Genomic DNA, 27488 nt, shown 5'->3' with positions numbered 1-27488 from the left:
GTCTGTGTTGTTCTTACTGTAAGGATTATAAACCTTTGAATTGCACAATTTTTTTTATTTATTTTTTTGAAAGCTTACAAATGAGGCTCTTTTGATGCCAACATTCAGAGTTTGTCTGGGCAATTTCCAAGTTGTAATTACAGAATATGTCTTTGTTGTCATTTTAATATCAATTCATTTTATTCCATAAATACATTCCCAATTCGGTTCTTAATGGTGCACAAGCCTACTCTTCGGAGACTGTTTCTGTACAATTTCCGCTTGCTAGCTTCCTCTGCACTTTTTTATTTATTTTAATTTTTATAGTGCCTAGAGAGATATTGGATTTCTCAGGACACCTATTTCAGTGATATCTGTCAGATAGGAGGGAAATTATGCGTGGTGTCCCCAAAAAGTTGCTTATTGTGCTTTTAGCCGGGTGTTATTCTGTGACGACATCCTATGAAAGACCAGCCAGAGCAGATTCAACCGATCCTGGTCTTGTGGCTGTAAATAAATATTCTATGCTAATCAGTTTGCTTAGCTTAGTAGTGAGTGAGTTTAGTAAGACTACACTGTATGTCTATAATGTCTGTCTTTTGTTGTCATTCCTCTCACTTTTTGAGTGCATATTTTCCCCCAGAAATATTAAATAAATATTTTTCTTCTTTTCCACTTCTCCTCCTCCTCTCTAAGGTCCCCTGAGATCAAACTAGCCGTACTGATGCAGGGAGTATGACAGCGATAGGTAATGTTGTCCTTATCAGCTTTAGAGTTGATAATCCTTGTCAAAGGCAGTGTCAGGTTTGATCCAGATATTCTCTTTTGTGGAGCTTGCCCTTAAACTCTGATTATCATTAAAGTTTTAAAAAACCATTAAATGCAACATATTCTAAAAAAAATCCATTAAATGCTCCATCCTTACATTTGGTTGTGCTCTCTTTTGAACACTGCAGTGATCGCATAGCAGTGCCCTGGCAATCATGCCAGCATCGTGGCTGTGACTTTTTTTCCTAGATTTGAATCCAAAGGCTTTTATTTCTCCACTTGTATTTCACAATTCATACAGAAAAGAAAAGAGAGATCTCTTTGTCCCAACAAACTGCTCTTGTTGTTTGTGCTTCCTTTGGCTTAATTTACATCTATCCCTTCACTCTCAGTGCTAAGCCCACAATATCAAACATTCATCTTTCTGGCCTCTCTCTCTCTGAAAGCTTACCGTGATGAGAGATGATAGCACTTCATTCACTGTGTGCGTGTCACCCCTTTTGTAAGACGGGAGGGGGAAAAAGAAAGCCTGCCCCCTCGTCCTCCTCCTCCTCTTTCTATAAAGGGCTTAAAAGAAACGGGGTGAAATTAAACATCATTGATAATTGGCTTTGGGATCACGGCACATTGTATCCATTTTGTACCTATATTTAGTCCTAATTGACCATGAAATCTGGAGCCTAATCCTGTAAGAGCGGGAGGTCTGTCCCGTTCCCCCAACTGACAGTGATAAATAGCATCAGCCCACCTCATGGTCCTCTGCACTTTGTAAGGCTAAAATGCTTATTATTCTTTTTCCCCCTTTAATGGTTGTCAGTCTGCGGAAAATCATAAATCTACAGATGGAGTCACTGTGGCAGGTTTGTAGAGCTTTTTGTAATAGTTTAAATCCCCCATGTGATGTGGTTTAAAGCCCCCGTGGATCTGTAATTGCCTGTCAAACTCGGCTCGGCTACGCACCCCACCCCGGTCTCGCCCGCTCGCTCGTCTCTCGTGTATTCGTGTGGAACACTTATCACCGCTCTCATCTATTTTAGACCCGATGTCTCAGTCAGCGTTGATTTGCTTCGCTCATTGTTTGCATCTGCTTGAGCCTGATAAACAATAAAATTGTTTGTTTTTTAGTTATATTCTTTATTAGCTTGTGCGTGTGTGTCTTTTGTGTTTCGTTTTGCTGTTGCATGGTGGATAGACTTAGATTGCATGGAAAGATGGTTTGAAAGTTCAACGCAGGAAGACTGTATATGTGATTAGTTTTGCTCTGCACATGTGAAAATAAAATAAAAGTTACTTAAAAGAATTCTTTGCTGCACCTGAAGTGCATTAATGATTTTCATTTTGTTTCTTGATGTTTCATTCTATGTTCTACATTCTGTCATCATTTACCGGGTGAACATATATTCAATTGATGTGCCTGGATCACAAGGATGGAGCAATATGATACAGTTTCAGTAAAGTACACCAGAACATGAACACCAGTCTGCTGTTCTATTTCTGGGGCATGTTGTCTAATTCCATGAACAGTGTGCAAAATAAAACAACACAACGTAGGCAAAGTATGCGACGATAAAAGCGCACACATTTTCATTTTTAGTGAATTTCCTCCTATGTAATATAGGACCACCTCCTATATATATTTATATATGTCATGTGTGAGGGTTGCATATAAATGTCCACAGCTTGATTGTGATTCAAAGGTGAAAAATGCATTGAATTTATTTGTTAATAATCTGAGGCTTCTGCATCCATCTCACAGGAGTCTGGCGCTGATGCCCTGGAGCTGAATCTATCATGCCCTCATGGAATGGGGGAGAGGGGAATGGGGCTCGCCTGTGGGCAGGTAAATCCAACATTCAACACCCACTGTACACATTCACCATGCACAGACACTGTCAGCTGTGAGGTACAGCAGGGATGAAATAAAAATGCTTTCTTTTTTGGTTAAAATCTAAATCTGTGTTTGTTTGTCAGAAAATCAGGTGAGTGACAATCAGGGAATTATATTAACTGTGGTACCATGGTACAGTCATGTAAGAGATACATCATGTACCATGGTTTTATTTACCATTAGACAGTACATGCCCAAAAACATGGCAGCACCATTGTACGAATTGTTTTACTGTCTATAATTGTCGATTAGTATGGCATGTTTGGTACTGTATGTTTGGGACCCTGAGGTATTTATATTCTGCTGTCACTCAGCAGGGAGAGAAAACGTGTTAGGAGACCATGAACATGAGGCCTGCTGGGAAAGATGTGGCACGGTTTTGTGCTTTTTGTGTTTTATTCTATGGATCTAGTAGAGCCATACTGTGGATCTGACAGTAAACACATGCTCTGTTCCAAAACCTAGTGAACATTTAAGACATTCTTTGTCCTTTTAGTCAGTAATATTGATATATAAAATATCGAAAAAAATAAATTTACTCGAGAAGACTGCATAAAATAAGACACTCTTTTCATAGAGTGTATGTTGTCTTGTTACACTGACAATTTTTTCCAAATAGTTTTTTATTTGTTTATTCTTCAAAACAATTGAATCTTATCTTATCTTATCTCTTTGAGGCTCCTGTATGTTTCTGTACAATATAAATATATATTTTTTTATTAAGTTGTAGATAAAGATTATTAGAGTATATTTTACAAGAAATTACTATTTGAGTTTTTCTACCATAGTTAATTCAGGGTGCTTTCACATCTCTAGTTCGATTCATTTGGTCCAAACCAAGGGCAAACAATTATACATTGTAGCATTTTTTCAGCTTTTTTGGTTCCTTTTCACACCAGACTGATTGCTTTGGTCCGTACCAGTTGAAACGAACCAAAATGCAGTCACATGACAACATCTACATCACTCATTGGCCATGACTTATTTCCTAAACTGCTTTTCAATTGGTCAGAATTTATGTGCGGGAAAATTCCAACATAACAGGGAAAGACAGTAAACAACACGGAGACAACAAAACTACATGACAACTTGACTGCCTGGCCTGGCCATAATCTATTACATTGTTTGTATACACCACAATATGCAAAAAATACATTTCTATAATGACGCGCAGATGCGGCTTGAAAACAGCGTTCTAATGCACTGCAAACGGTGAGCGGGCATCGCTCGTAACTTCAAGCGGAGGCGTGCATTAATTCTTCTTAACTCTGACATGCTCATGTTCATCAGACCAAATTTCTATAAGGCTGCGAAACCTCCTCACTACTCCAAGTTTGTCCACGAGCTGCCATGCTAAAGTGCAAACTGTCAACAAACTCTTCCTCATCCCATAATGCACAAAGCAGCTGACTACGCCAGCTAGTTTAGTACAAAAAAAAGTATCATAAAATTATCAGTACTTTTTGCAGTTGGGTCTGTTCGAGGTCGGATCACATTCTCACCACAAACGAAACGCTCCAGAGTTCGTTTGAAAGCGTACTGAGACCACCTCTTCAAGCAGGTCTCGGTACGCTAGTTTGGTCCACTGCTGCTTTCTCACCTGCCCAATCGAACCGCACCAAAGGGAGAAACGAGCTCTGGTACGATTCAACCGAACTAAATGAGGCAGGTGTGAAAGCACCCTCAGTGTGTTACTCACAATTACTTTGTCAGATTTACTAGCAATTTCTAAGTGAAAATTTTCTTTATTTACCCCCCCCCCCCTCAATGTACTGTATTTGTGTTGATGCCAGTGTAAGCGTGCTCTAGATTAGTCACTTATTGGTCATGTGATGGTTGTAATGCTGATATTGATGTCTGTTGAAATGCAGCTTGCTACTTTAGGTTTTGGAGCTAAGCTATAACCTGTGAATGGTGACTTGAAACTCAATTGGGATTTTAATGAGTTTTTGGATTGGAAGCTGGTTTGAGCTTGAGCTCAGCTATTATACTGATATGGGCATGAACCTAATGTATCTAAATATCAGTTTAGGACTTTGTTTCTTTTCAAACCCAAACCCACATAAGACCTGCACTGCTCAGTGTACAATTCTATAAATGTCTTGTACTACAAGCACATAAAAAAGACTTGTCTTCATGGATTTCGCAGTGATGTAGATTCTGATATTTCTTCTTTAAGAAGGTATAGATTTATGTGCGTAACTGTGTGTACCATTCCGAATCAGAGCCCGTTTCAGCACTTATGAATGGCTAATGAGACGTTGTCAACTTTGCCGAACCTGCATCAGTGCCTCTCCACTTTACCATAACACTGATTTTGTCAAAGCGTTTTAATAACAATTTCCATCACATTACATTCAACCGCGGAATTAGCTGAATTTAATAATCCACAAATAATCCTTTTTTGCGCTTCGTAAACAATTTTCATTCAAACGCATGAGTCCATTATTCGAATCAAATGCCTGTTGAGATTAAGTTGGTATTTTGGGGGGGGGGTTTCACACCAGAGCATGGTGCATATTACAGTCAAAAAAACAGCGACTTTGCTTATGATTAAACCCTCAGCAACTGTGAAAAGCGGAATAACATCCTGTCAACTGATGGATTTGATTGGAAGACATTGCTTCTGTGCACCTTAGAGAACTTTATTCTCTCTATTCTCTCATTTTTTGGATTTCTGATGTGTAGTTGTAAAACAGTATAAAATACTGTCGAAAATGAATAAAAATATATGTGTATTGTTGTTTTTTAAGCCTAAAAGCCTGTCATGGTCAAGAATGTGACATGAAAGCTTTTTCATTTAGATGTTCTGCCATCTTTGCTGAAAAATAAACAGCTTAGACCAGTTCAGTCCAGTTTAAATGTGAGTATAGTCTGGTTTTAAATGGGCACTTTTGGTCTGTTACTAGAACAAGTTGATTCAGCCACTGGTAGTTAATAGTTAATAACCACCAAAACTAGCATTAAACTTCCCAAAACATATGTTATACTTGTTAAATGGTTCCTATAACAATTCTGACCACCACATTTCAAAGGCAAAATGCTAATTCTGCAATAATTTACCCATGCAATCCAAAATCTTTTTTTTTTTTTTTTTTTTCATAAGTGAGTGAAGTGACATTCAGCCAAGTATGGTGACCCATACTCAGAATTTGTGCTCTGCATTTAACCCATCCGAAATGCAAACACAGAGCAGTGAACACACACACACACACACACACTGTGAGCACACACCCGGAGCAGTGGGCAGTCATTTATGCTGCGGCGCCCGGGGAGCAGTTGGGGGTTTGATGCCTTGCTCAAGGGCACCTAAGTCGTGCTATTGAAGGTGGAGAGAGAACTGTTCATGCACTACCCCCACCCACAATTCCGTCCGGCCCGAGACTAGAACTCACAACCCTTCAATTGGGAGTCCAACCCTCTAACCATTAGGCCACGACTTCCCTCGACTTCCCCATGCTGGCATCTTTCATATAGTGAATATGAATTGGGAAAAATGCAGGGGAAAAAACAACATTATGGAAAATCATGAAAATGATCCATATTACTTGTGTGTTTCATTCAAGAAACAATATGAGGCAATTTGTGTGTGAAGAACTGAGCAACTTTTGAGCTATTAATCACTAGAAGTCTTAACATGCACCTTTCATTTTAGTTTTAGGTCTGTATGGAAGAAAGACAAACGAATGGTTTTGAAAGGACATAAATAAATGATTTTATTTTTGCTTGAACTATTTCTCCTATATTCTAAGTTTAAGGGTCCCAAGTCAGTCAAGAACAGCTTAAAACACGACTGACTCTTTGGTAATATACTAGTTGTAGTACTTTCAGTACATTCTGGCTGTGAAGGTCTGTCACATGAATTTAGTCAAGAGGTGATGTACCTTGTGTATTACCATTTCTCTTTGCCCATATCAGGCATGAATAAACGCACACCTCTTCATTCTGTTCACCTGACTATGTGTTATAACACAGGAAATAAACCAGCTTTTCCATCCGAACAAAGACAGAGTTATTTCCCTCCACCGTGGCTGTAAATTTGCAGTCCTATCCATTCGGTTCGCTGTAGATTTTCCTCTGTAAGACAAAGAGCTAATCAAAGCCCGAGGGCAGGTATTTGCCAAGAGAACTAAAGAGACGCAATATCATTTAATCACTCCGTTTGACACCTCGTCTACTCTCCTTGCCTGTGGAAAAGGAGGAGAGAAAAAAATACATTAATTCAGCATTGTTTCTGACTGCATGAAAAGAGATACAATTTGATTTTAATGGGATGTTAATATTCCCTCTCGATTGCTCTCTTTTCAAATTGTTTTTGCTATGAAACGGTCCCTATTTTCGCAGAGCTGTTTAACATTTAACTTGCAGCAGATTGGAGATGTTTTTGTTTACATATGTTAAACATTAATGCTGGTAATTCCTGTTTACTGTTGATTAATGCTTGAAATATTAAGGGGCAAATTCACTAAGCACTTGTGCAGTATTTCTGTAAAAAATAAACAGACAAAAAGATTTGTCCACAAACTAGTTTAACATGTAAACCCGAAACACAATCTTTTTTTTTTTTTTTTTTTTTTTTTTTAGTGATTATAGATGACGTTTTTTTTTTTTTTTCACAAAATTTTATTTAAAGATATTATTTAATGCATTTAATACATTTAAGATTTATTTAATATGTTTACAAAAGTTAAGCAGCAAAACTAATTTTGAGTTTGTGTCTTGTGATGCAAATATCTTTTAAAGTTCTTCAATATTTTTTACATGGCAGAATATTATATCGTGGCCAGGAAATAAGAATCAGTTTGCATGACCTTTATTGAACAAAATTAAAACATTGCCACAAATTTTACTAAAATGAGGGATTTAAATTTATTTTAAACAATTTTTACTATTTTAGTGTACAGGATGTGTTTGGATGAGCTAATAAACCCATAATCAAAGCACTTCATTTTAACAGTTCAGCTCATACAGATCTAGCGGGTTAATATTTGAAAATATTGATTGTTATTTGATTATTTGAAACAATCATGTTCTTCTAGATATGCATTAAAAAACAAAACAAAAAAAAAACATTGTAAGCACATTGCCAATATGTTGTATATTGTATATTAATATACCATCTTTTTTTTTTCAATATTCTGTTTTAATTAAAATCGTTTTAATCATTGTCATGATGCATATATTTCATCTCATTCTGCAAATATTTCAGTAATTCGGTTGGCAAAATTAATTTTTAACAATTTGTAATCATAGGAAAAGAAATGTGAGAGGGAAAGATCTTTGGCGGGGTTCACAGAGTTCTCGCTCAAGTTTGACTCCACATCCTTCGGGATCTCATCTTTTTTTCACCTTCTGCCTTCAACACAGTTCCCCAGTTTCGCAAATTTAAACCGACTCTCGTTCCCAGAGTTATTTTGAGCCTACCAAACAGGGCCGAGTGACACCCGACTTCCATCATACCTCCTGCGAGACCCGCCAGCCCTTAAAGAGAGCGCCCACCTTATGTGACCTGGCACTGTAAAATAAAAATTTCAGGTGTAAAGCTGCTATTACTCTTGCATTCCTCCCAGCGTTCCCCTTCGCCCCTCCCCTCACAGCCTGAGGGGGCTTCGGGACGCTTTCCATCTCTCTCTTTTCCTTTCCTTCTCTTCCAGTAGCAAAAGCGCTCTGGTTCCCTGCAGTGACTGCACAAAAATTATATAAAGAATCCGGCACACCCCCTCCTTTCATTTCATACAAGGCCTTCCCCCCATCCTTAACCACGCGGCCACCTGCCAAATCAGTGCTGCTGGAGTCTCTGTGCAATTCACTCAGCCCTTATTGCAGCTCACAAGTCGATTTTCATCTCTGAATGCTCTTCAGCAGTTTCGAAAGCTCTCTGTCTGCAAGGCATGCTGCCTTTTTAAAACGCTCATGACTGCTGTGGTAGGTCCGCTGCGCTTCCAGGACCATGGAAAGCACCTCTCCATGTGAAACGGGGTGGCGCCGGGTCATAGACTCACTGCAGAAAGCAGGCCAGCTACACAGGTGCGCTCTCTCTCCATCAAAGCGTGTAATACTGTGTACAGCAAAATGCTTAGAAGGAAAAAGCATCCCTGCTCCAGACTCCCTGGGCCACAGACAGCGGCTCTCACCCCAGCTGGCCTGTAATAGGCTGTCACGGGAAGCCCTCAGAGGGAGCGGCGGTCTCCGGTGCGAGAGCAGAGTTCTTACAGGCAGCATCTGTTTGGTGGCTGGTGTCTGGCTGCGGGCCACGACCCCTGTGCCTCGTACTGCGGCAGGCGTAATGCAATTTCCCATGACCCTTTGGGAGGATGGCCTGTCCTGCTTCCTGTAAGTCTGTTGCTGTTGTTTCCCTCAAATGCTACCATCTTCCCTCAGGACACAGGGCTCGGACCAGGCGGACGCCACTCACTCAGCCCTCAGTGCTGGCAGGCAGCTCTGAGTTTCCATTAAAGAAATGATGTATATTCGTAGGAAAAGTGCCAGTCATGCATTTTTAATATTAGTTTAAATACACAACTGTTCAAATATTTGTGGTTGGTATGATAGTAAGACATTCTGTAATTTTTTTTATACAGTTTTACTGTATTTTTGATTAAATAAATCATGATTAATAAATCGTGTTCCTGTAGCTCAATTGGTAGAGCACTGTGCTATCAAGCGCAAGGTTGTGGGTTCAATTCCCCGGGAACACATGATAGGTAAAAAATGATAGCCTGAATGCACTGTAAGTCGCTTTGGATAAAAGCGTCTGCTAAATGCATAAATTTATTTAATTTAAATTTAAATTTAAATAAATGCAGCATTGATGAACATTTGTAAGGATGTTGACAGTTGTGGGGCTTTTTTCTGTTTGTACAAATAAATGCTGATAGATTTAGTAAAAATGTTGACAGTCGAAACGCGTAAGAATGTAGACATTCACACTTTTTTGTTGATACAAATGCATACATTTCATAGTTGTAAGAATGTTTACAATTACACATTTTAATAAGTGCAAATACATGCTGTATGTAATTTTAATGTATTTTTTTTTTCATTAGTCCATATATATGAACAGCATAGCAGTATCTTTTCAAATATAACAATGATTGTCAACATTTCAAGTCCAAATGAGTGTAAACAGTCGTTCCTTGTTATTATTAATACATTCTATATACATTTGTACAAACCTATGTTGTTTATAATCGAAAGAATGCTGATAATTGTGCATTGTTTTGTTTTATTGGCTAAGAATCTTTTGTACAAATACAAATAAGTACAGTTCAAATAGCCATGGATGGTGCTCACTGCTGAGTCGAGTGCATAAATCTAATATTTTCATACAAAACAATGTGGGGAATGAGTTTGTCATCTTAAATGGCGTAACCTTTCCTGTTCCTTCTATTTTAGTGCCTTTCAAATGCATTTTCAATACTTTTGGGTGCAAATGTATCTGGAATCCATGTGTATCTCAGGTAAAATACACACCCAAGGACGCACCAGATCCCACAGTGCTGTTTTTTTTTTGCTCTTCGTTTTTTTGTACTGCACTGAATCACTCAGCATGCCTCAGAAATGGAAAGGAAATAGTCAGGAGGAGATGTGTTGTTCCGTGGGCTTCTGTATTCTTACAAATCAATTCTGGCTAATGGTTTTAAAAATCAAACGCTAACCTTTTCCTGTGCAGGGAGTGACCTTAGAACTCGACTTTGCACATACAGCGTGTACATCACACTTCTTTATAGAGACGGACAGACCCATTGCTCAAGGGAATATACGCCAGCCGTTATTGGATACGTCAAAACAGAGATCCATTTCCTGTGAAAGAAAAGAGAGACTGAGAAGGACAGGGATTAGAAAGGGAACTGCGGCTGTACTGAATGAAAGCTCCATCTCAGGTTTACAGTCTTTTAAAGCATCCCGACTGATCCGACATCAGACTTCGCTGCTTGAATTAACCATGACTGTTTTACCTCATAGGGGTATAAAGGGTTTAATGTGGTTATATCTTCTTTTGAGGACTTGAGGAACGGGGCCGAATGCATAGGTTGTCAAACAGTCACACAAAAGATAGTGGATGCAAAGAAAAAAGACAAAAAATAATAAAAACAGTTATATAAGTTAAATATAATATAATAATCATTTTATTTGTAATTTCTCATCTTTATTTAAAATATTTTAAAATATAATTACATAACTTATTAGATTGTATTATTATTATTATTATTATTATTATTGAAAGAATTTAATAATACTTTTATTTAGTAAAAATGCATTAAATTCAAAAATGACAGTAAGGACATTTATAATGTTATAAAATATTTATATAATAAAAATAATAATAATAAAAAAAAAAAAATATATATATATATATATATATATATATATACACACACACACACACATTTGTACATTTTAATAAATCACTGATATAAAAGGAGTTCTCAAAATGTTGTGCCATACTTTGTGATTGGTTTCTGGTTTAAATTTTCTAAGATCTAGCTACATACAGTTAGGAAGTTATCCAATTAATTATCCTTTTTAAACACTGTTTAATGCAGTTGTGGTTTTACTTCAGAAGTGTTAGGGAGACATGCAGCCTTTCTTCAGATACCAAATACCGAACCCTCTGGTCTCACTCTCACTCTCTCTCAGTCTCTCTCTCACTAAACAGCACAGTCTGACAGACCAGGGCAGCTTAATAAAGCATGAATCCTCCTGGAACAGCAGTTCACACTGTTATGATCCCTCTCTCTCTCACACCAGCGACTACAGGCTCCCCTCTCCATCTATCACTCGCTCATTCTCTTTCTCTCCAATACACACACACACACACACACATATACAGAGAGAGGCTCAGGTCTAAGAGTCTACTAATATTTAAAGGAATAGTTCACCCTGCCCTCATTCCACTCCTAACAAGTTATTGAAGAACTTCAGAAGACTTTAATTACAGTGAATGATGACTAGAGCTTTCAGGATTCAACACCGGATGCAGAACACCATAGAATTATCATAAAAGTGGTCAATATGACTTCTATGTCTTAAGTTCATCTCTGCCGTTTCGTTTTCTCATGCCTCTTTTGTCGTTGTTTAAGTTTGCTTGTTGGTTTAATGACCCGTTTGACTAGGATCCAGAGCTGGTGCGGAACATCTGTCGGTGGGTTCGGCAGGCTGTTCGGATCCCGTTCTTTGCCAAACTCACCCCTAATGTGACTAACATCGTGGATATTGCCAAGGCTGCACAGGAAGGTATTTGGTCATTTTTATTGTAAATTTGTACCGGTTTGGGATGATAATAGTGGTGAATTTATTATATTGATTTTCTCAAACTCATCTCACTCAACTTTCACAGTAAAGGCAATAGGCCTATGCAACCCAACTACATTTCCCATCATTCTGTAGAACATGAAAATAATAAAATACACTTCTGGTTGGAAGTTTGGAATAATTCATTTTTTTTAAATGTTTTTGAAAGAAGTCCCTGCTCACTTAGTCTGCATGTATTTGATCAAAAATATAGTAAATACAGAATAGTGTAAATTTTTATTAAAACCTGACCTGTTTTTATTTTCATTTATTTTAAAATTAAATTGATGGCAAAGCTGAATTTTCAGTGGCTTTTAATGATCTTTCAGAAATCTTTCTAATATGCTGATTTACTGCTTAAGAAACTTTCTCTTATTATTATTAATTTTGAAAAAGAAAGGTTTCTTTCATCAAAGAATCCTGAATAAAGTATCTCAGTTTCCACAATTTTCTTTAATTTAATATTAGCAAAAGTTTTTTTTTTATATATTATTATTAATAACTATAAACTATTATGAATAATTAAACACCAATATTCATAATATCAATACTAATAATATTAATAAATGAGCTCCAAAAAGCACATTAGAATGATTTCTGAAAGTTATTGCAAATTGTTAAATTTTACAATATTACTGTTTTACTGTATTGTTGATCAAATCAATTGTCTTTTTTAAAAACTTTTTTTTTTTTTGCAGACTTTTGACTGGTAATGTATATAAACATATTTTATTTTTTACTGGTCATAATTTATGTATAGAAGTCTTAAAGGTACAGTTACAAAAAACAGCCTGTTTAATTCTAAAGCTCAGAGAATGGTGGAAAATGGTCATTTCGAACTAAATGAAAAAAAATTTATGCAAGAAACCTTGACTAATATTATAAATGGACTTCAGGGAAAAGAAACAGAAGTGTAGAACATGTCCTCTATAAAACTCTTTCCCAGTCCAGACATTAGATCTGCCCTAGAAACACATTTCCCCTCATAACCTCGACTAACAGCCTGACGTCTCCTGTACGAGTTAGAAGCTCCACACAAACAGACCCGCAGGTTTTGGGCTCCAGATGTTTTAGGAATTTGCCCTTCCTCCCTCCCCCTTCCCCGTGCCTAATGTCTCTTCCCTGTTGGCACAGGTGGAGCAGATGGCGTCACAGCCACCAACACGGTTTCGGGGCTGATGGGACTCAAGGCAGACGGCTCTCCCTGGCCTGGCATCGGCCGAGGAAGGCGCACCACATATGGTGGAGTGTCTGGTGAGTGTCACCCACCTCACTGGATCCATTTCTTTCTACTCTGAGGTTTAAGGGTTGTGTGGCACAGACAGACTATGCATGCACATCTACACCCCCCACCCCCCTCCCCGCCCCGTGCATGTTTGTGTGTGTTTATAAACCGGTCAGAAGCTTTAATAGAACGGACAGATGGAATGGAGGTTGGTGGAGTGCTGAAACCGTACAACAGCTTATCTGCAGGGCTTTTGCTACAAGATAAAACAGTTTGTGCACTATATTGTGAAATATGGACATCTTGCTGGCATACATTATACAGGGTTTGATAGCAGCACGGATCATTTTCCACGCCATGAGGTGAACATGAGCACATTTTCTCTTTCAAACTGGGTGTTTTCTGCCACAGACTCAAATCTCAGTTTGACAGTTTAACAGCTAAGCTCAAGCCTCCGTTACTAATCCAAAAATGTTACTTTAGAACTAATAATGAAGGAACATTGAGTTGCTTCATTAAAAGCTTATTATATTTCTGTTTTAAAAGCTGTGTATCATATTGAGTAGAGTATTATGAGAGAGAGATGGACTGAGCGAGTGTGATTACCTTCATCTGATAGACATTCATTCTTTAGCTCAATCTCATATTCACAATAAAACTTTAATTTGAAAATCCGCTGAGGAAAGCGATATCTTTGTCGCACTGTTCTTTCATCTGTTAAGGATGATTCTGATTTATAAAATGATAGTGGACTTGGGGGTCCGTCATGACACTTGTTGTGAAAAATACTGCAAGCGGAGTGATACAAACCCTGAATGGTTGGAGTTCCTACAGTATATCACTTGAATATTGCACTTCTATCAGCCAATCAGATTCGAGGACCAAAAGGAAATGTTGTATAAAATATATAAAAGAGACTCGAGACTCGAACCGGCGACCTTCTGGTAACTAGTCTAAGGGCCCTATTTTAACGATCTGAAACGCAAGTGTCAAAGCGCGAAGCGCAACTAACTTTGTGGGCGGGTCTCGGCGCTGTTGCTATTTTCCCGGCGGGATAAATGGGTCTTGCGCTCGTTGCAAATCTAAAATGGGTTGGTATGAAGTAGCTTCATTATTCATAGGTGTGGTTTGGGCGTAACGTGAAATAAACCAATCAGAGCGTCATCCAACATTCCCTTTAAAAGCAGGTGCGCAAGTTCCATTATGGATTGCTATTATTATGGCGTAGCTATTTACCAGGCGCATGCCAGGAGCGGTTCACAGCCGAGGAGACTGATGTTCTCGTAAGAGCAGTGAAAGACAGAGAAGTTGTGTTGTATGGGGATGGGAGAAACCCACCCAAAATAGCGTCGGTTAAACAGGCGTGGGAGGAAATAGCCACAATTGTTTCATCGATTTTTTTTTCCTGGTTCTTGACGGACAAACCAATTTGTCAGATGTCCTTATATACATATATGTCTTGCCACTATTGGGCAAACAGGTCTGATCCTTAATTACTACAATTAGCCTGAATAATTTGTAAGCTAGATTTATGCCTATTTTTTTCACATCTTCGTGACACAACACAATGCTTTCCGTCATCTCATGTGTTAATATTAAATAGCTGTTGCATCTGTGTAGATTACATGAGCAAAGTGTATGCGCGTTGTGCACGCTATACATTATGGTCAAGCATGCGCCCTTAAAATAACATAATGAATAACGCGCAACGCGCCACTGACTTTAGACTAGATTTTTTTCTGGTCAGTGGCGCAATTGTTTAATGGAACAGCAAAATAGCACCAGGGATTGTTTGCGCCGGAACACGCCTCCTTTTTTGCGCTGAACCGCCCAGGGAGCGCAGGTTCATTCACTAGTTTAGCGACGTGCTTCTGTGGAGGGAAAAGCGCGCTTTGCGCGGGTGCAAAATAGGAATGACACATGCGTGGGTGTACAAAGTCAATTGCGCTGGGTGCAAGATAGGGCCCTAAGTCTCTAACCATTAGGCCACAGCTAATGTAAACGTTAAAAATATATTAAAGATATAATAGTTCATATAATAGTTAAATAGTTTTGAATCCCAAATTGCAATCTCTGACTATTAGACCTCACTGTATGAAAGCTTTTATCTACAGCAAAGAATGTAGTCTTTTAGTGCATGCTATTTGAAATGGGTTGCAGCTGCTGAACTATGGTATGATCTGGTAGATGAGTCTGGAAAGAACCAGCAGGTACATCTAGTTTACAATGTATTGTAGTTCTCCAGGATGTTCCCAGATAACCTCTCCATCATTTTAAGAACTACGGTGTGAATATTTTGTTTTAAGAGTGTGTGGCAAGAGCTTTCAGGAGAGCATTTTTATCCTTGGTGTTGAGCGTCAACAGAGAGCTTTGAAAAGCAGTCTTCTGGTTGCCATGGCATATTGACGTTCTCTGCCGCCATAAAGCTCTCTATGAAGACATTAAACAGATGCGTCTTCAAAAGAATAATGTTTTTCTTCGCCACACTACAGGGACCACGCTGATGGATTTCACACTGATATCCGTCCACTGACATCTGAAGGATTCTGACTGTGGCACTTTCTTTAGAACATTTTCATTCCATTTATTAGTGGTACTTGGTAAGCTAAGATTCACTTAGTGTTGCTCATGACCTCAAGTCACGCTGGTGGAGAGGACATGATATACATTTTGAGCCAATTTTCACGTGGTGAACAATAAAAAACTATGTAATTGGAGTTACAGTATCAAACTTAAACAGAGAAATGTTTACCTAATACAACCACAAAGCAGAATACACCAAAGTTTACATAGCTGAATCTAAAAATAAAGTGCAGCATTTAACAAAATCTTTCTCTTGATATTTAGCATTAGATGTCTGCTGATTTCAGCCTACTCATACAGCAGAAACCACTGGCGATGCAACAGAGTTGCGCTAAGATCAACTAAATGCGTAGCAATGTGAGCACTAAGAATACCTTAACAACCTCATAGCAACACCTTGGCAACAACCTATTTCACTAATTTGTTCTCATCAAGTATCAAGGGTTGTGCATTGAGTGTTCATTTATTATTATTTCATATTTTTTTAAGTTTAATCAGTTGTTTAATCAGCATATCATGCATCTGCATCATCATTTATTCAATCAACAATTTTAAATAGAAAGCCTGTTTAAAAGCCCTAATAGTATTGTATCATATTGTACCGTTTCGGATTTTCTGAAGAAAATTCTAGTTTATACATTATTTATTTGTACCATGTATTATACCATGTCGTATCTTGAAAAGAAAATTTACAAATCTAATTTATTCATTATTGTTGTTGTTTATTTATTGTTTGTTTATCTTTTATTTAATGGAAACATGCTGATAACAGTGTGATTAAGTATCAAGTGTTGTGTGTGTGATGTTTTATGCCTTATGTTCTCTCTCTCTCACACACACACACACACACACATCCTGCTCATCAGGGATATATTCTCAGACCAGCGGTGTGTTCATTCCCTTCCTCAATAATTAATGTGAATGCAGTTGTTCTCTGTACTGTATCACTGTGCTGTTGCATAGTTAATGCCACTTCTTTCATTGTGTGTGTGTGTGTGTGTGTTTGGACGGATTGACAAAGGCCAGAGTCTTTCTTATCTGCTGGCCTTCTCTATCCACACCTCTCTGTCTACTACTTTCTCACACAATCCTGAAAACCTGAACTAAAACCCATGAAAAGGGGGCATTGGTTTGGAGACAGGAACAGGGTTGCTGAGGAGCAACATTAAAAATTAATCACAAAACTATTGCAGCAGTATTTTATGTAAGCAGAACTACTCAATGTCATCTTTTCCCCATTTATGCTGTGGCAGTTTGGAGCTCGGTGACATCCCTCAGGAGCGGCGCCTGCCCCTGCCTGCAAGGGTCTCCCCGGCTCCACCCTCCAAACATCCATCACCCTTTGCTCTGCCTGCAGGCCTGCGAGCTGCCAGCAGCCTGCAAACAAATATACCTGTGATGTACTGTTATTCACCAGGGCTTTAGCCGCAGTGCTTGATTTTAAAGGGGACGTGTCGAGGAAAAACTAATTTGCTGTTGTAGAAACAGTTTGAGGTTCTATGCAGACAAAATCTGTCAGCTCAAAACTGTTTCTGCACAACCAGAAGCTCATTAATATACACGCTCAGAAAAATATAAAAATGTACAAAAGCTGTTATACTGGGGCAGAACCCTTTCAAAAGGTACATCTTTGAACCTTATTTACCCCAAAAGGGTGCATATAAGTGCCTTAGAGGTATATATGAGGACCTAAATGGTGCATATTTGTACCTTTTGAAAAGGTACTGCCCCAGTGGCAGATTTTGTACCTTTTTTTTTTTCTGAGACTGTATGACCACCTTTTGGAGATTTGGAGAAATGTACATTACATCTCTTGCTCACCAATGGACCCTCTGCTGTGAATGGGTGCCGTCAGAATGAGAGTTAACTAACAGCTAATTATTTTTTTTTACAACTGTTGTCATCTCACATTGACATCCACCAACATGTTTGTTTCAAACTTGTTTTGGACTGTTTTGGCTTGTAATTGGTGCTTCATCTGTGCATATTTCTCTCATGATTCAGACAAGATAATTTTGTCACTGGAGAAACCGTGGTTGTGTTTTAGCCAAAAACAATGATTTGAAGTAAAAAATGTCTTAATAATGATTTTTTTTTTTACAAACACGCAGCTTTTGACTTGACAAGATGTTAAATGATGGACTGGAGTCATGTGGACTATTGTGATGTTTTATCAGCTGTTCAGACTCTCATTCTGATGGCACCCATTCATGCAGAGGATCCATTGGTGTGCAAGCTATTATAGCATGATAGCATTAAAAGTAGGAATTGGAAACATAAAAGCTCTAAGTATTATGAAGCAGTCAGCTTGGTATCTTCAGGAAAGATGTTGTGTATCTCTGAGAGAGCTGTACTGTTGATCTAAGCGAGTAAGTTGGCACAAAGTGTTTTATGTGTAGTTGTTTTGTTACCTGCAGTGAAGACCTCAAAGCGTAAGATCAGATGTAAGCTTCAGGATGAAGAGCTACGGTTCACATGCTGTTTCTGAGCTCAATAACCACCTCTTATCTGTGGTGATTGTAGTTATTTAACCCATTTGTGTAAACACACATTGTCCTCACAGGAAGAGACACTTACACACTTCATACGCAGAGTATCAGTGTCTCTGTGTGTGTGTGTGTGTGTGTGTGTGTGTGTGTGTGTGGGTGTGTGTGGGTGTGTGTGGGTGTGTGTGTGTGTGTTCACAGCTGATAGTGATCATATACCTGTGAGATCACAGGCTCTGACTCTTATTTCACAGACATCTCCCCACACTTCTCAAGCACAACACACACACACACACACACACACACACCCCTGTGTTCGGGCTGAACACACTGCTTTTTTAAATTGAAGTTCTATATAAATAGACATGGGAAACTAATCTACTTCAATAAAGCACGTTTCATTTTTTTGTCCACACTGAATGGATGACAAAGACAAATGGTGTGTTAGAAAAATAAACACTGTGCTGAAAACCACCCGAACTTAGTGGAAGCCAGCATGAAATATTCATCCTCAATTCTGTTTCTCTACTTCTCAGTCAAAACACAGGCCTTGTCAGTGTAGTATTGTACAGTACAGTGGAGTGGATTACAGTACAGTGCTAGCATACAACAGGAATATTTGTGTTAGCATTAGCATTACTAATATGTTGGTACTTGGATTCATTATGGTATGGGGTTAATTATAGTTCAGCATAGTACTCGATTAAGTTAATTTTTTTTGTGTTCACACAATCAGTACAGTCTAAGTAGCTTTATATGCTGCTCATTAAACTTCTTTTTAATTATTTAGTTTTATTGTGTTTTATTTTAGAACCGTGTCTTTCAAAGAAAAAAGCTTGCTTTTATTTTTTTTTAGAAATGAGTGTTTCTAGTATATTATATATATATATATATATATATTTTTTTTTTTTTTTTGCTTTTATGTTAGCAATTAGATTTTTGTTTTAAGGTTGCATTTGTTTGTTTTGTTTTAGAAATGTGAGTGTTTGATTTTTTTTATTCTTTAGTTTGCTTTTATTTTATCTTTATTGTTTTTATATATTTTATTATATGTTTACTTATTACTGCAGCTGTTATTCTTAAATAACTGGATTAATCAGTGTAAAATCTATTTGAAAGCTCTAAGAGTATATTATGGAATAGTATTTTACATTCCAACACTGCTCAAAAAAAAAACTAAGGAAAAAGGTTCGCCTTTTTGAAGACCTGTTGACCTACCAAAATAAAGTTATTAAAGTAACCTCACTTTTTGCAACTCAAATTTTCAATTTAATGGATTTTAGATTGACTGTATGTGGCCTGTACCGACTGACAATTAAAAGTGCTCTGGGAGGTTCCTTTCAATAGCTGAGCAGAGCACTGAGACGTGTGTGTGTTTTTGTGAGTATTGACCTTCCTGAGAGTGCATTAGCACAGTGTCATGGAGTGGGTGGAATCAGGGACCCTTTGAGAGCTGTAGGATGTGGCCGTGGATGTCTGCCTGACATTTTCAGAGAAAGAGAGGGAGAATGTAGCTCTCTGTTATTCCCATGAGAGACCCTCACTGTATCAGTTATGCCCATCTGCTTCTTTTCCTCTTCTTTAAAGGGAAAGTTCACCCAAAAATGAATACTCTGTTATTGTTTACTGACCCACATGTTGTTGCAAACCTGTATGACTTTTTCTTCTGTGGAAATCAAGATTTTCTTTTTTTTTTCTTTTACTTGGCGAATATCCTGAAAACTATTATGAATGAATAAGTGAAGTATGACTGAGAATGTCAAGTCTATTTTAATGAAACCTTTAGAGTTTTTGTTGTTTGTCACTTACATTCTTCATTCACATTTTATAAAAGATTATTTACCTCACGGAATAAAAAAATAAAAAGGTAATTGTGACTTTTTATCAATTTTAGTATTTTAGTTTGTCTCACAATTCAGTTTTTTTATGTATTTATGTATGTTTTTGCATTTCTGAGAAAAAAAGGAAAATGTAAAAAAAAAGAAAAATGTTTAACATTAAAATTGCAAAATGTTAACTTGCAAGAAAAAACAATCAGATTTGAATTCACAGACTATTACTGTATTTTTAATTTTACTTTTAACTTAACTTTTGTTTTTGTTTTTCTTTACATACTATTATTTTATTTTATTTCCAGGCTTGTTGGAATTTTTCAAGGCCTCCAGCTCCCACTTCACATATTTTTATAAAAAAAAAGACAAGAAAAAAAGTTTTTTTGAAGTTTCTAAAAATATTAACATTTTTGGAAAAGGGGCAATGGATCCTCTGTAGTTACCTTTTATTTTTTCGTCTTTTTTTTTCAACTTTTTTTTCTGAAATGTGAGATCTCAACGGTCTAAAATTGTGAGAAAAAAATCAAAATTGTGAGATAAAAAGTTGAATTTAAAAAAATAAATAAATACACAAATGAATTTAAATTAATTCCATTGAGAAAACAAGCTTACATGCTTTTACTAGTTTCTTCAAAAAAAGTTTCTACAGGAGAAAGAAAATCATATGGATTTGGAAGCTTGAGTAAACAGTGACAGATTTATGTATGAACTATTTCTTAAACATTTCATCACTGAGACTTTTTCCCTTCAACCCTCAGAGAAACACACCTGTGCAGAGCTGGAGCTGCAATCTCACCTCATCCTTTCCCAGCATACCCATAATGCCTCATTCTATGTGCTTGTTGTGGTGATGGTCATGCTGAAGGGAACAGAAGCGTGATCTTTCAGTAATGACAGTGAGAGAACGCCGGCACGTTTGAGCGCCGCGGTCACCCGCTGTACGTTCAGCCACATTACCGTCAAATGCAAAGAGTACACACAGTTTTCGTTTACTACTTAAACAATCCTCTGGGAGTTTCGGCACAGATGCGGCGCCACATAAAAAAAGAAAAACAGTCCCAGTTCTGAATCTGTGGTTCTCGCTCGGGTCAGAAATGCATCATCTATGTGAGGGGCTCTTGGGAAATATGTAGAGTTTGTTTGCTTGAGTTTTCCCTTTTGCTTTTTTGATATTTGCATCTAGCCAGATCATTGCATTACCTTCTGCCCGGTACATACAGAGTGGAGGTGATACGGTTAGGATGCAGCGAGCTCTCAGCTGTTTAATTTGCGGCCTGCTGTGTTGGACAGAGCACGGTACAGTAGGTCTGATTAATTAAATTTGCCTCGCTCAGGACGGATTTCTCAACGCTGTCAAGATTTCAATTTTATGTTAAATATTCTCTAAAGGGCAGGCCCTTAAATCTTCTGGGCGGAGAACAGCAGTGGGCTGTGAACATAACCATAGGCTAACTGCTAATGATAAGAACACGCGGCAGAAGAGGCATCTATAACACACTCACTGAATTAGATTGTCAATCACTCTTGAGTCCATCGACCCAGAGAAGAGACCAGAGAGACATCAGTGTGTCAGCATTCAGTGCATGAATAGATGTCTGTCTTCATCTGATAATTAATGTAAAAGGTTAAATAAGGTAAGGGCTATAAAATGAAGCTAATGCAAATATATTAAACATAACTGATAATCCACTATCATTCAAAAGTTTGGAGTTGTTTTGAAAGAAGTCTCCTCTGCTCACCGAGGCTTTTTTTTAATTTAAATAATAATACATTCAAAACTGTAATATTGTGAAATATTATTACAGTTTTAAATAACCTTTTTTCTGATTGAATATAATTCAAAATGTCATTTATTCCTGTGACGCCTAGCTGAATTGTCAGCATCATCACTCCAGTCTTCAGTGTCACATGAATGAATTTGAAATAGAAATCTTTTTACATTATAAACATCTTTACTGTCATTTTTCATCAGTTTAATGTGCGCTTGCTGAACAAAAATAATTCATTTATTTAGAAAAATAAGTTTAAACAGTAGTGTACATTAAATATAATCTAGGTTTTTTTATTGGTTGGTAATCTATAAATATATCTTGACGAGCGTTGATTTATTTATGCGGTGGTGTGAGTTATTTCAGTGCATGCTTTGTCCTCATTTGCATCATAATTGGATTAGTATTAAATAAGAAAGAAATGTAGAACTGGTTACTCTCCATGGCACTGCACATCTACAAGTAATAACGAGTAGTTTAAGTATTAATTATGGCACATCATCCACCCCCGTACCTTAATTTGTGGGCTGGTTTTTATAATTAAAAATACCTGCTTTTGATTAGATGTAACTGTGTATTAACTTGTACTGTAACTTTTCAGTTTTCTGCAACACGATGTTGCTAATAATCAGCTTAATGGTAAGGGTTGTGCTCTTATTTTAAGGAGGCGCTCAGCCTTTGCATTGTGTTTTTATTTATTTTTATTTTTTTTTGCTGTTTTTTAGCCATTGGACCTGCATTGAGGTCAGTTCCTGATGTGTCTTGCCATGGGATGTGATGTTTTGCAGTTTGGTGTCAGTTTTTGGGGTGTCAGCGGTTGTTTTAGTTTTGTGGCCACCATCATTTCATCAAAGAGAAAAGGTGAACTGATGACATTTCCCCAAATTTCAGTTATTTATCTTAAGTTTTTTTATTACATCACATTTAAACGAGGTCTTCTGATTATATTATTGCAACATGAAATCAGGTATACATAGAAATTACTTCTTATATTAATGTGACTTCCAGGAAAGACAGCGGATGGAACATCAGGGTGATCAGGTGTGGGCACTTATAAACAAACCAGAATAATCTTTGTGAATTAGATTATATATAACTTATAAATATCTTCAATGCCAAGGTCAGTTAAGAAACATTTTTATTCATTTTTATTCAAATTCTATTCAAATAATATATTTTGCTCTGAGAAATATGTACAGTTTTCCATTAATCCAGGCCTAAAATAAAACATAAAATAAATCTGTTTTTTTTTTTTTTCTGTTAAAGAAATCTAAATTTCCTCAAAACAATGTAAATTTACTTGTAGCTAAATATTTATTAATCATTGTTCAAATTATGTGAAGAGAATATGTCTTGACCAAAAATGTGTGCAAGGTTTATGCTTAAAACTAATTATTGGGCAATTAATTATCTACTTACATTGTAATAGCTTATGCAGTTTTGCCTTTCAAGTAAATGTAATGTTAGGGTTATTTGTAATTAACCAGAAAATGACCACAAAAGAGTACTGATTAAGAGTTTAAAAGTATGACTGATATAATAGCAAATTTCATTAATTATGGTAATGTATAGATGATTGTATAGATATGAAAGAGGAATATTTACAGCAAACCCAATGAAGCTCGGCCGAGCTCTCTGGTGTTCTTTTTGTGCATTACCCATTAGTGATTAACACGGTATCTTAATGATGAGTGTGTGTGTGTTTGAAGCCCTTAAGCTCATGCTTTTCATCTGCATTTTAGTCTCTTTCTACATGACTTCTACTTCCTCTCACATCTGATTCCACATTTCCAAATACAGATCGGTGAAACCTTCTGCAGCTCTTCTGAGACAATAACTTCTGCTCTTCTGATACAAATGAACAGCTCTTGTGTATTTCCTCAGCTTCAATTACCATTCCCAGTGTTCTCTGTCTGCGCGAGTGTGTGTACACTTGAGGGAGTTAGACAGGATGTTCATTATCATACCATAGGTCAGGTCTGTGTGTATTTCCCAAATTGCCTCTCCTTGTACATGATTTTTTTCTCCTATTGCTTTTCTTCTTTTTGTTTGATGATGCCAAATTCCAGGCCTGAGTGTCTTGTCTGATTTCTCCGTGCATCTGTCTGTGCTCATGATTATTCATCGGAATAGTAGGTGTAACATGCAGCGTTTTAGTAAGAGCCTCGGACCGACCCGAGATGAGAAGCTTTCTCCTTTCCCCCTCTATCCCGCAAACACAGACCCTCCAGAAGCAATGGTTTCTTGCAAGACATCACACAGCATCATACAGAAACAATGAGGCTTGTTGTTTCCCAATAAGAAAACGAGGTTGGTGAAGGAGTTTGACGCCATTGTCAATCTTTCTTCGACTCTCTGCGCCCCTCCCCTTCTCCTTTTTCATTTCTTTTTTTCCAGCGGAGTCTCATAAAAGCGAATGATTTTTTTCTGTGTTTGTAAAACAGCGCCTGGGTGACAGGGTTCTACCTGTGGAGAGGCTGCAGTCATTGAGAGTAGCTCATCTATTTCTAACGCAATTAGAGGTGTCAGTGTCCTCTTCCTGCATGGCCGCTGAATATGGTTCCTCCTTCCGTTTAAGTGCCCTGGATTAGATTTGAGTGTCAGCTGGCAGACCTGCTAAGTGTCCCCTGACGGAGAAGACTGGAATGTGTGTCAGTATATTACATGGCTCTTCTAATGTTTTTCATTGGCTTGTGCACAGAATGGTATTGCAGAAGATAGACTGACTGTGTGAACATACTTCAGTTCATTTTAGAGGAGCTGTCTCTCTGAAAATTCTGAAACACTTTGCTATAATATTCAGTTATTTAATGCATTTGGTATAATGAACAACATTTTTAATAAATGTATTCATCTACAGGTTCCTTTTTTCCAAGTAATGCCATAGAAGAACCATTTTTGGTTCAAATGAACCTTTTAGCGAACCGTGCTTAACAAAGAAACATATATTTTCTTAGTGTGAAGAACATTTTAAAACTAATGTGTTCTGTATTGGCATCTTTGGTTCCATTAAGAACCTTTAAGATCCATGGAAACTTTCCATTCAACAAAAGATTATTTGTAGTGGAAGAAGGTTCTTTAGTTTTGTTTTATTTTGTGTTAGCTATTGCTTTACTGTTATATCAAACTGTATAGTAAAATTAAATGAAAATTCCCAATGCAAATGTAAAAAAGTTGTCTTATAGTAAGAGTATAGAGCAAAAAAAAAAAAAAAAAAAGAATATGAATAGATTAATCTAGGATAGTGTATGTAGGTGTAAGACTTGCCGGCATGATGTGGCTATTAAAGTTATTTATTGTGTTGCTAAGGTATTCTAGGTGGTTGCTAGGTGGTTACATTTAAATAATTTAAGTTAGATATTTGTTCAAATCCTTAACCCTAACTAGGAGCAATACCAAGAAAAAGTGTCTTAGAAAATTTAAATCAATATATATATATATTTATTTATTATTATTATTATTATATTATATATATTTTTTTTTTTATGTGAGTGGGTAAACAAGATGATTTTCAGATAATTTAGAAAGAAAAATTCTAGGCTACAAGCTCCAGTTCTCAAAAGTCCCGGGAACCAATGTTCTGTATGTGTTTTATGGCCTTATTCAAGTGATTTAACATTTTTAGTTTTTCACTGACCATGCATAAAACATTTTTTTTTTTCAAAAACACAATCATGTACATAGATGCTGCTCACATATTATTATAGCCAAGCATGTGCTGATTACAGTGAGATTAGACTTTAGCCATTTAGATGTTTATAAGTAACTGAAAAAAGCACAAATGTTAGGGCATGACAGAACCCAAAAATAACCTTAGACTCCAGAGGGTTAATAGATATATGAAATATATGAAATTTGATAAGAAGTATCTGAGATCATCTCACGACTTCTGACTTCTGCAAATTTTGGTATCTTAGCCAATCTGACATCAGTTTGAGACATTGAGATATATATGAGATTACTTACGTTTTTTACTCAAGATAAAAATCTGAGAATCAAGAGATATTCATCTCATCACATATCATTTCTGTCTAGAAGAAACAGTTAAGATGGTAAAAACCTAACCTAAAAATACTAACATGCATAATACCCCTTATGTTATATATGATGAATGTGCATCTAATGTTTTTTAAACATTTGCTGCTGTTTCACATGTTCTGTAATATACATGAAAAAGCCATTAACATTACATGCTTCTTCAGAGAAGATCGACTGAGCCGGTGTTCCTCTGTATCATTAATAAGGGTCATTTAGCGCGTGGGAGAGAGCGCTGGCCCGCGCTCTTTGTCTTTAGTGACACCAGCGCCAAATGAGGAGAGACAATGTCTCCCACTGATCAATGAGGGGAAAAAAAGGCTGCCAGTGGAATGAAGTTAAATCTAATGTGATAAACGGCCCCGTCTGTCAGCGGGATCAGATCAGAGGTTTTAATTTTATTCAAGACATTGCGGCTCAGGTAAATAAATAAAGGGTGTAATGCGAGGAGGCACAGCGCTCCCTAGAGAATCTCAGCCTGAAATTTTAGAAGGTGAGACGCCATTTAGCGAAGATAATTTATGTCTGCTGTAGACCGTGCACCCATGATCTGAGATATTTTTTTATTTTTTAAGTTGTTGCAGTGGTTGCAGTGGATAACAATACATTTATATGATTTTTTATTTTTATTTGCTTGCATCTGTGCAGGAAATGCAATCCGGCCAATCGCATTGCGAGCAGTGTCTGCCATAGCGAAAGCTCTGCCTGGTTTTCCCATTCTGGCCACCGGAGGCATCGACTCTGCAGAATCCGGATTGCAGTTCCTTCATGCAGGAGCCACAGTGTTACAGGTAAGCGGTGGAGTCTCAGTCCCAGTCCAAGACAGTGTGCATTATCAGATCGGGATGTTTTATATGAGAAGTCATTCAAAATGAGCTGAAAATTAAGAAATATGCTGAAAGTCAAATATAATCTAATAAGACTTTATATTAATAAGACCACCACAGACAGATGTTTGTGAAAGGATATGCGAATAAAATAATAAATTGCAGTACGGATAAAAATACCTTTTAAATGTAATAAGTAGTTTCAACAATGTTTGATCAAAATTAAAAAAATATATATATTAAAGCGGTAAAGATGCATTTTGCTTGTCTGATCTTTATTTTGAATTGTTTACTTTTATATGCAAGATTTTCGCTTTAAGAGTGTTTTGCTTCATTACTTAAAAAAACAGCTGATCAGAACTACAGAGATGCTCAAACCGATCAACAGATCTCGGATTAGTTGTGTTTTGAACCTGCTTGTTGTCTGACGTCACCATAATTAATAATCAGAGCAACTCAAGTCAAAGTATGTTTGTAGTTTATGACACAATTTGTCATGGTGTGCATTGTGTTTGTGCATTGACACGCAATTACTTTTAATTGGTATTGTCGGCCCCGCATTCGTCTCAGCTGTATACAAAGTTTTAATTAGAAAACTTTGTCCTAAATGAGATACAGTATAGTTAAGCATAATATTTAGATTGCAGATTGAAAAGTGTTTCTAAACTCTCCACATCATGGCTTGCTTGTGTCTAGGGAGTAATCAAATAGAGAATCTGTATGCAAATTGATTCTCTATCTTTGAATAAATGCATTTACTCTTTTTAAAGGCTGATTTAATGTTTCGGTAATGTCTTTCCCT

The 27488-nt window shown here is 37.1% G+C and overlaps 1 protein-coding gene across 4 annotated transcripts in view; it reads left to right on the top strand.

The window, feature by feature from the left end:
- LOC127946544 (dihydropyrimidine dehydrogenase [NADP(+)]) overlaps positions 1-27488 on the top strand; it is a 156843-nt gene that overhangs the window by 104580 nt on the left and 24775 nt on the right. For 2 of the 4 annotated variants that reach the window (XM_052543194.1, XM_052543195.1), the window contains 4 exons: positions 2504-2587; positions 11752-11872; positions 13064-13183; positions 26508-26650. In XM_052543194.1, coding sequence (XP_052399154.1) covers positions 2504-2587; positions 11752-11872; positions 13064-13183; positions 26508-26650 — 468 coding nt within the window. Of the gene's footprint in view, positions 1-1564; positions 1631-2503; positions 2588-11751; positions 11873-13063; positions 13184-26507; positions 26651-27488 lie in introns of those variants that run through there. The other 2 variants (XR_008151117.1, XM_052543196.1) reach the window with 2 other exon arrangements.

Source organism: Carassius gibelio, chromosome A24 (assembly GCF_023724105.1).
Source record: "Carassius gibelio isolate Cgi1373 ecotype wild population from Czech Republic chromosome A24, carGib1.2-hapl.c, whole genome shotgun sequence".
In the NCBI taxonomy this organism is placed as follows: Eukaryota; Metazoa; Chordata; class Actinopteri; order Cypriniformes; family Cyprinidae; genus Carassius; species Carassius gibelio.
This window is presented reverse-complemented; position numbering and strand designations above follow the sequence as displayed.